The following is a 10,202-nucleotide window of genomic DNA, read 5'->3' on the forward strand; positions in this document are numbered from 1 at the left end:
ATTTGCAGAATTTTGGACGCAGCATAAGTCAACTGCGTCCAAACCGCTGTGGTGTAGAGTACAAGCACAGTGGATGAGATTTTTAGAAATGTTTTTTCAGCAGCAAACACTGAACTGCAGTGCGTCTTTCCAGACCACAGCATGTCAATTGTTTGCTGCAGAATTGCCAGCGTCTTCCACAGGGAGAACACAAGCGAGAGACCGCAGCGCACTGAACCCTGATCGTGGGTACTGACAGCTGCAGTCTCCTGCGGAGGAGACACGCGGCCCCCCTGATCAGTCCTGATCGTGGGCACATACCCTTGCAGAAAAGTATTGCAATTACATGTTTTCTTATATACCTTTATTTCCTTTGTGTATACTGGAATGACACACAAAAAAAGAAAAAAAAAAAAAGAAAAGAAAGAAATTGGACATAATTTTACACAAAACTCAAAAAAAGGCTGGACAAAATTGTAGGCACCTTTCTTATTAATATTTGTTTGTACACCATTTGGAATAAATAACTGCAATCAATCCGTTCCTATAACCATCAACAAGCTTCATAGACCTCTCCTGAAATTTTAGACTCTTCTTTTGCAAACTGCTCCAGGTCTATATATTTGAAGGAGTCTTCTCCCAGCAGCAATTTTAAGATCTCTCCACAGGTTTTCAATGGGATTTAGATCCGGTCTCATTGCTGTCACTTCAGAACTCCCCAGTGTTTTGTTTCCATCCATTTCTGGGGGCTTCATGAAGTATATTTGGGGTCATTGTCCTGCTGGAAGACCCATGACCTAAGAGACAAACACAGCTTTCTGACACTGGGCACCACATTGTGACCCTAGATCCTTTGATAATCTTCATATTTCATGATGCCTTACACACAGTCAAGGCACCCAGTGCTACAGGAAGCAAAACAACCACAAAACATCTTTGAACTTCCACCATATTTGACTGTAGGTGAAGTGTTCTTTTCTTTGTAGACCTTAGTCCATTTTTGTTAAACAGTAAAATTATGTGCTTTACCAAGAAGCTCTATTCTGTTCTCATGTGTCCACAATACTCTGTTCCAGAAGGATTTTGGCTTACTCCTATACATTTTGGCAAATTGCGGTGTAGCTTTTTTTGTCTCTGTGTCAGCAGTGGGGTCCTCCTGGGTCTCCTGCCATAGTGTTTCATTTCATTCAAAGGTGGACTCCTAATAGTGCTGACACTGATGCACCCTGAGCCTGCAGGACAGCTTGTATTTCTTTGGAACTTAATTGGGGGGCTGCTTATCCACCATCCAGATCATCATGCGTTACAATCAGGGCTGCGGAGTCGGTAAGCCAAACCTTCGACTCCGACTCCTCAAATTCTCTTGCACCGACTCCGGCTCCGGCTCCTACATATATTGCTTATAGTTAGGTGAAAAATTTATTGTAGTACATGAATATGTGTATGTGAACATCAGACATTTAATAATTTTTATGATACAATAATCAAGATATTTGGATAGAACATAAAATATATTTATTGGAATACAACTTTAGAACACAAACTGTAATAAATTGTAAATATGTAATACACTATGTAATATACAGTAGATTACATATATATCTTGTGTGTGTATATACACTATACTATAGATACTATATACTATAGAGATATATATATATATATATATATATATATATATATATATATATATATAATTACATATTTACAATGTATTAGTTTTTTGTGTTCTAAAGTTGTATTCCAATAAATATTTTATGTTCTATCCAATTATCTTGATTATTGTATCATAAAAACAATTAAATGTCTGATGTTCACATTGTACTACAATAAATTTTTCACTTAAATATAAGCATTATACTAAATATTATTTAGTAAAATATTCAGCACATTCTGCATTGCACTCCTGTCCCCAATTTATTATATATTTTAGGAGTCGGAGTCGGTGCATTTTATACCGACTCCGACTCCACCAAAATGAGCTCCGACTCCGACTCCACGACTCCGACTCCGACTCCACAGCCCTGGTTACAATCTTTCTCTGCCATCCATATCCAGGGAAATTAGCTACATTGCCATGGATTGTAAACTGCTTGATTGTTGTGTACCGTGGACAAAGAAATATCAAGATTTCTGGAACTGTACTTGTAACCTTGAGATATGTTGATATTTTTCAAGAATTTTGGTTCTCAAGTCCTCAGACAGTTCTCTTCATCGCTTTGTTCTTCATGCTTAGTGTGGCACACACAGATGAACAATGCAAAGACTAAGTCAACTTCTCCCCTTTTTACATGGTTTCAAGTGCGATTTTCATATTGCCCATACCAGATATTTGCCACAGGTGAGTTTCAACGAACATCACATGCTTGAAACAAAGTTGTTTACCCACAATTTTGGAAACAATTTTGTCTGGCCCATTTTTGGAATAGTGTGTGAAATTATTCCCAATTTGCCTCTTTTTCCTCTATTTTTCTGTGTTGGTGCAATACTTTTCTGGGAGAAATACTTAATCTTGTATAACAATTTCAAGGGTGCCAACACTACCGGCCATAACTGTAGATGTGAATGTATACATTTAGAGGCAGATTTGGAGAAGCCAGAAGGTGGGTGTGAAGTAGGGTTGATAAAGTAGAATTTTTTTTTTTTTTTTATAAATTACAACCCCGCCTCTAGGTCAATACCAACACGAATGTTGCTTACAACTTAAAGACAAGAGGAATTTCAAGGGTGCCAACACTTTTGGTCACGATAATACATCCCATTATGTATTACTGCCCTCGTCTCGCTTTGTAAATGACCAAGGCATATATAGCACTGCCTCCCTGTAAACGAAATAGGTACAAATAGTAGTGCCTCTGTCTTTCCTTACAAGTTTTGTAAGCATAGCTAGTACGGTTACCGTCACACCCTGCAAATAATGTAGGAAGAGGTAGAACTTCCTGACCCGTAAAATTATTGAGGCAAAATATAGTAGTGCATTCATTACTCTCATTGTATATTATGTAGGCACAGAAAGCACTGTCTTCCTCTATATCAGGTAGGTACAATGTAATACTGGCTTTACCTTTCCCTGTAAATGATGTAGGCATAGATAGTACTATCATCCGGTCTCTCTTTGTAAATAATATAGGCACAACAAATAATACTACCTCCATCTCTGCCAATAAATGAAGTTGGTAGAAATAGTATTGCATCTGTTATGTAGGAACAGATTGTATTGCCTCCATATTTTTCCTTATAATGTAAGGATAGATAGGAAGGTATTACTAAATATTCCTATTTGTGCTTACATCATTTACAAGGAGAGATCGGCAGGCAGTACCATTTATTCCTACATAACAGATGCAGTACTATTTCTACCTACGTCATTTAAGGTGAAAGACAAGGGTAGCATTTGTGCCTATAATATTTACAAATATGGAGAGGAAGCCAGCACTATCTATGCCTATGTTTTTTTGAAGGTAGAGATAGAGGCAGTACTAAATGTGCCTACCTCATTTACGGAGGGAGACAGTACCAAGCCTACCTCATTTAAAGTGAAGCAATGCACACGGAGAATGTCATGACGTTAAGTGCTTCTCTCGGGCCTCATCGGAGACAAAAGCACTGGCTCAGTGTGAAGAGGCTCGGGGATTCTACGCTCATGGAGGTGACAAAAAGTTGCCATAAGGACCAGATAGGCGACAGTGAAGAAAGGAAAAGGGCTGGAAGGGGCGGACGTGGGGGGGGGGGGGGGGGGGGGGGAGGGTGAGGGGGGTAGAGTACAAGCATTTTTTACATCTTATGTTATTATGCTCTGGGGTGTGGAGAGAGCGCAGAGCATAATAAGGGACAATCAGTTAATGAAGAGCTTCTCTACGACTTTAATTTCCTGGTGAAAATCTGGGTAAATTTTGTCTGATCTGCTCCTCTCTAATCACTGTTACTAGAGATTAGCCATTTCCGTATTCTGCAGTTCTTCTTACAAGTGCAACATGCACAATAAGAGATTTATTTGTCCAGACCTTTTTAGTTACAAAAAATAGTTTTCATTTAGCAGCTTGTAAAATAAAGGAAAAACAAAAATTACCGTATTTTACGGTTCATGAGACGCCTCGAAATATAAGACGCACCCCAAATTTAGAGGAGGAAAATAGAAAAAAAAATAATTTTTAATGTTAAAATGAGGGTCCATCTTATAATCCTAGTGTGTCTTAAAGGGAACCTGTCAGCAGAAATTTTGCACTAAACCTAAAAGATTCCCCCTCTGCAGCTCCTGGGCTGCATTCTAGCAAGGTTTCTGTTGTTATTGTGCCCCCTTTTAGACCAAAATAAAGACTTTATAAAGTGGTACCTTTTTGTATGCAAATCTTGTTAATTGTACACGGGGGCAGGCTCTCTGTTGACCGTTATTCTCCCTCCTGTTGCTTTACGCCGTCCCCATCGCTCAATTTCATACCTCATGACGCCGCGCAGTGCTCCCGAGGTCTCGCGCATGCGCCGTGCCACTCTAGCGGAACTGTGCACTGTGCACAGTGTGACCGCTGGTGACGTGTTGCGCAGGCGTGAGATTATGGGCGGCGCTGTGATTTTCATCAGCAAGAACCCGCCCATAATCTCGTGCCCGCGCTGTCCCCTCTGCCTCCACTGTTCTGCGCAAGCGCTGGCCAGATGAACCCACGTCACCTATTACCAAGGTAGGAGGTCTGTATACCACTGTATAATCCTGTACTATTAATGACTTCATGGGCTGAATGTTGCTGTGAAACGCTTCTGTGGGTTTCCTGCTTGATTGGTGGGTCCTAGGTATTAGATATTGGGGGCTATATGCCCTATGACTCCAGTACTCGGGTAGTGAAAGGGTGTGGATACCACTAAGGTGCATACCCTATTTATGTAAAATCAGGGGGATGAGTAACTGATTAGAGATTCCTCCCTGGGACCTACGGATGTAGCAGTTACCCACAGAGCGCGGAATTAATATTAATATTGGAAACTTTCTTTCAGCAAGCACATTATAAATGTCTTATTGCCAATGATGTTACTGATTGATTCTTGCTGCGGGATCCTCTTGCGGTGTCTTTTGCCCTGTTGGGGGTACATATGCCCCTAAAGTTTTGGAGTGAGAGGATATGGATGCTACTAAGGAGCATACCCCACCTGTGGAATACTGGGGGGTTTATTACTAAAAGAAAAAAAGATCCCTCCTGTGATTTGGAGGTATAGTAGCTAACCGCAGGGTATTGGAGTACCATAGGAGAGGGTTCTAGCAGCAACTATAGGGCGGGCCCATCTGGCTGTATGAGGTCGAGTTCCCTGTTAGAGAGCAGACTGATTTTCATATGTTATTGTGAAGTAATTATTGTAGTAAAAACATCCATGAAATTTCGTGGATATCTCTGTTAAATTATTGAATGTGACAATCGGAGTGCTCACATAGGGTATTTTTAACTATTTCCATGCTAGTCATATGTGGAATTTGATGGTTATTTAAATATTTTAGCTATTGCTATATGTTCATGCGGACCAGTGACTTTTTTGAAGTACTATATGAATATCTGGAGAGATTTATCTCGATCTCCACCCACCCCTCCCCCAATCTGTGGGAGTCACAGTTGTATCTCTCTACCCTGCTGTGCCTGTGTTGTTTGTGTATGTGTTTTTTATTCTTTTCAAAATAAATAAAGTATTTTTAAACAAGTTTGGCATCATATATTCCTGTCTAAGGCTCTGTGCGCACTGGGAAATGAAGTTTCCTTGCGTAAATTCCGCATGCTCTCAAAGATTACCGCACCCGCGGTAAAAAACCGCGGGAAACCACACCCGAAAACCGCATGCGGTTTGCTGCGGTTTTACCGCGGTATTGCCGCGGTTTTGCCGCGTGCGGGTTGGGATGTGCTTTATTGCATTCAATGCAATAAAGCACATTGAAGAAAAAAAAAAAAAAAAAATACATTTAATTCTGATAGTAGATAGACAGAAGAATAGATAGAGGGATAGATAGATAGACAGACAGATAGATAGAGGGATAGATAGATGACAGATCGCTGCATTTCCCACGGTCGGCAGTGAGTTCACATTACCGGCCGTGGGAAATGACCGGTAATTACCTCTGCTGTCTCGCTGCGAGGCTGCATTCAGCGCTGTGTCTGTGACAGTCGCGGCTGGATGGAAGCAGCGCAGGACGTCGGAGCGGTGGATTACGCCGGAGCTTTGTTTGGGGGGGTTAATAAAATGGTGAACGAGGCTTGTTGGTTTTATTTAAAATAAAGGATTTTTCGGTGTCTGTGTTTTTTTCACTTTACTTACGGGTTGATCATGTCAGCTGTCACATAGACGCTGCCATGATCAAGCCTGGGGTTAATGGCGGTGATCCCCCACCACCATTAACCCCTTGTATTACCTTGCCACTACTGCTACACGGTGGCAAGAAGAGCCGAGGACACGCCGGTATTGCCGCATAATGTATGCGACAGTGCCGGGGCAGCTGCGGCTGATATTCTCGGCTGCGGGAGGGGGAGTGAGGCGGGGGACATTACCCCTGCCCCTCTCCCTCCCCAGCCTGAGAATACCGGGCCGCCGCTGTGTGCTTACCTCGGCTGGACGGTAAATATGCAGCGGAGCCCACGTTCTTTTTTTTCTATATTTCCGTTTTCTTTCTATGTGTGTTCTATGTGTCTGTGTCTATGTGTTCTGTGTCTGTGATGTGTGTGTGTGTGTGATCTGTGTGTGTGTTTACTCTCTGCACGGCTTCCTCTTCCTGTAATGACATCACTTCCCTGCAAAACCGCAGACAAGCGATGCACATTACCGGAGGTAAACCGCGAAATACCGCAGGGAATAACGCAGGAAAACGCAGTGAACCGCACAGAATTTGCTGCCTGCGTTATTCCCTGCGGGATTTCATGATTAACATTGAGTCAATGGAGTGAAATCCCGCAGCGATGTGCGGAAAAGAAGTGACATGCACTTGTTTTTGCTGCGGGAATCCCGCAGCAAAACATGCAGCTGTCAAATTCCGCCCAGTGCGCACAGGATTTTTTTTCTCCATAGGGTTTGCTGGTGATTCACTGCAGAGATGTTATGAACATTTTCTGCAGCGAAACATGCAGCAAATCCGCGAAAAATCCGCGGCAAAATCCGGTAAGTGCGCACAGGGCCTAAGGATAAGTGGTAGTATCAGTTGATAGGATGCGAACCTGATTATACCAGTGGAATGTGGAAAGTGTGGTTATAATAGTGTTCCATGCAGTACGTGGTTGTGCGGCAGCCATGCCCCAAGTGTAAGAAACTTACTAGTAATTTTTAGATGTATTGTATAAGATGTTGATAGTAGGATGTGTTATTACAATTATCAGCATCTGATAATATCAGATGACGTCGGGCACACCCAGCATTGTACTAACCACATAGGAATGAGGTCTCAGCTTCTCTAGAGCCTGACCACAAAATATGTCATCCAGGCACACCTAGACAAGTCGGAGATGGTATGCCTGTCATAGTTATACTGCCTAGATATAAGGGACGCGTAAATAATATTGTGCAGGTTCTCATACGTACCCATATAGCCAGTTTTGCCTTGTTACCATCAACAGAAATTGTTTTCACCTTGAAGTCGACGCCTGAAAAATAAAATCAATTTGTTTGACCAGTTACACATGAGATGAGGTTAGTGTCTTCTGTGCAATAAATGGTTAAAGGGAACCTGTCAGCAGAAATTTCGCACTAAACCTAAAAGATTCCCCCTCTGTAGCTCCTGGGCTGCATTCTGCAAAGGTTCCTGTTATTGTGCCCCCTTTGAGACCAAAATAAATACTTTATAAAGTCTTACCTTTTCGTATGCAAATCTTTTTTTTATAGTCACGGGGGCGGGCTGTCTGGTGTCTGTTATTCGCCTCCTGCCGCTTTACACCGTCCCCCATTGCTGTTTTCCATACCTGAGGACGCCTCTCGAGGTCTCGCGCATGCCCAGTGCCACTCTCACATGACTGTGCAAAGTGTGACTGCTGGTGACGTGATATGCAGGCGTGAGATTATGGGCGGCGCTGTGATTGTCCTCAGCAAGTGCCCCGCCCATAATCTCGTGCCCGCGCTTCTCACTCTGCCTCCCCGTTATGCGCAAGCGCTGGCCATGTCATCCACGTTACCTATTACCCATCTTTCCCTGGAGCAGGAAATAGATGGGTAAGAGGTGACGTGGGTTCATCTGGCCAGCGCTTGCGCAGAACAGTGGAGGCAGAGGGGAAAGCGCGGGCACGAGATTATGGGCGGGTACTTGCTGATGACAATCACAGCGCCGCCCATAATCTCACGCCTGCGCAATCACGTCACCAGCGGTCACACTGTGCAGTGCTCAGTCCCGCGGGAGTGGCACTGGGCATCCGCGAGACCTCGGGAGCACTGGGCGGCGTCCTCAGGTATGGAAATGAGCGATGGGGGACGTTGTAAAGCGGCAGGAGGCGAATAACGGACGAAAGACAGCCCGTGACTATAAAAAAAGATTAGCATACAAAAAGGTAAGACTTTATAAAGTCTTTATTTAGGTCTCAAAGGGGGCACAATAGAAACAGGAACCTTTCCAGAATGCAGCCCAGGAGCTGCAGAGGGGGAATCTTTTAGGTTTAGTGCGAAATTTCTACTGACAGGTTCCCTTTAACACTCCTGTTGACTTATTAGGGACAAGTCAGGTCATGCATCGCTGCAAGGGATGACATCAGTCTGCAAAGAACAGAAGGGGATGAAGACGTCTGTGCAGCGGAGAATCAGACCCGGGAGGCGGATACCGCAGCACCCTGCATTTCTGAGAGTCTGAAACAAGAAAAGTGTGCAAAAGGGTCTGCTCCCATCTGATCGGCTGGGATCATTACTGCTAGGCTTGTGAACCTGAGAGCGCTAATTAGTTAAAGGGAATCTGTCAGCAGGTTTTTGCTACCCTAAGTCCAAGTAGTCCTCTAATGATAATCTCCTGCTGATTAAATGATGACTGATTTTATCAAAACTACGCTAAGCAGCTCAGTAAGTGACACCGTTTGAATCCGGGTCTCTGCATCTATGTTATGCTGCTCTCAGATTAGGTGACATTCAATTCCCCTTAATGTAAATACTGGTCTTAATGTGGTTCTTCAACCAAAATACTTTATATATACAGCGGCACAAAGCTCTAGAAGTCGGCATCAGTGCCAGCAGATCCAGCCTTGTGAGAGAGTGTCCTTTCTCATCACATCAGTGCTGAGTAAGAAGGGGGCTGGCTGGCTCACTTCAATAGTTAAATCAGCCCCTCTGTCATAGCGGATATAGACAGAGGAGGGGGCTGGCTCAGCTATTGAAATGAGCCAGTCAGCCCCCTTCCTACCCATCATGCTGCTTTCTCAAGTTTCAGACAAACAAAAAGTGGTGCTGCTGGATATCAGGGCACCCTCCGTAAGTCAAGTATATTTATAAAGATGTTCAGATCCTTATAGCTAGGGAAACCACCAAGTCAAGTGTGACCTGAGCTCACCTTCTTCTATAGGACTATAGACCGTGACCTGGGGCAGGAGATCCCAAGGGCTGATCAGATATTGTGATCTGAACACGTGAAACCGGTCTAAGTTGCATATATTACGATATTAAACACCTTTACAGGTGGAAAAGAGAAGGCTGCAGACAATCACCGGCTGCTTATCAGCTGCAGCGGTTACCTGACAATGTAACCATCAAGGGACTCATCGCCAATATCGGAGCAGAGCGGTGCCAGTCTGTAAAGTGAGCATTGTTCATTTCATTCTCTAGACTGCAGCTATTAAGAAGTCACCGCCGGTATCTGGGGCGACAGATTATTGGGCAATGATAGTGATGTTCCTTAATAAGCAGTTACTTACCAATTGTAGCAGCAAGTTCTGGGTCAAATGTATCATCGGTGAACCTCAACAGCAGGCTGGAAAAGAAAGACAGGCGATGAGAACCCCGGACAATAGAAGGTGTTCCTATTATAAAGCGATCGATGTGGTGTCCTCAGATGCTCCTTTACCGGATGTACATTACATTGACAAAAAACATAACAGAAAAAGAAAAGCCATTAAAAAGGAACCTGTCACCGGGTTTTTCCCTTATGAGCTGCGGCCACCACCAGTGATCCCCTATATACAGCATTCTAGAATATTCTATATAAGAGCCCAGGCCGATCTGTATAATGTATAAAACTTCTTTTATTAGTCACCTGCGGTGCGGTCCGGTACCTCCTATCTTCTTGCGATCGCCGTCCT

General features: G+C 43.5%; 1 protein-coding gene across 1 annotated transcript in view; it reads right to left on the bottom strand.

The window, feature by feature from the left end:
• RAB18 (RAB18, member RAS oncogene family) overlaps window positions 1–10,202 on the bottom strand; it is a 48,585-nt gene that overhangs the window by 19,724 nt on the left and 18,659 nt on the right. The window contains exons 2-3 of the mRNA XM_075315528.1: window positions 9,819–9,874; window positions 7,519–7,580 (exon numbers count right to left, since the gene is read on the bottom strand). Of these exons, the coding sequence (XP_075171643.1) occupies window positions 7,519–7,580; window positions 9,819–9,874 (118 nt within the window). The remainder of the gene's footprint in view (window positions 1–7,518; window positions 7,581–9,818; window positions 9,875–10,202) is intronic.

The sequence above is a fragment of the Anomaloglossus baeobatrachus genome, chromosome 6, assembly GCF_048569485.1.
Source record: "Anomaloglossus baeobatrachus isolate aAnoBae1 chromosome 6, aAnoBae1.hap1, whole genome shotgun sequence".
Taxonomy (NCBI): domain Eukaryota; kingdom Metazoa; phylum Chordata; class Amphibia; order Anura; family Aromobatidae; genus Anomaloglossus; species Anomaloglossus baeobatrachus.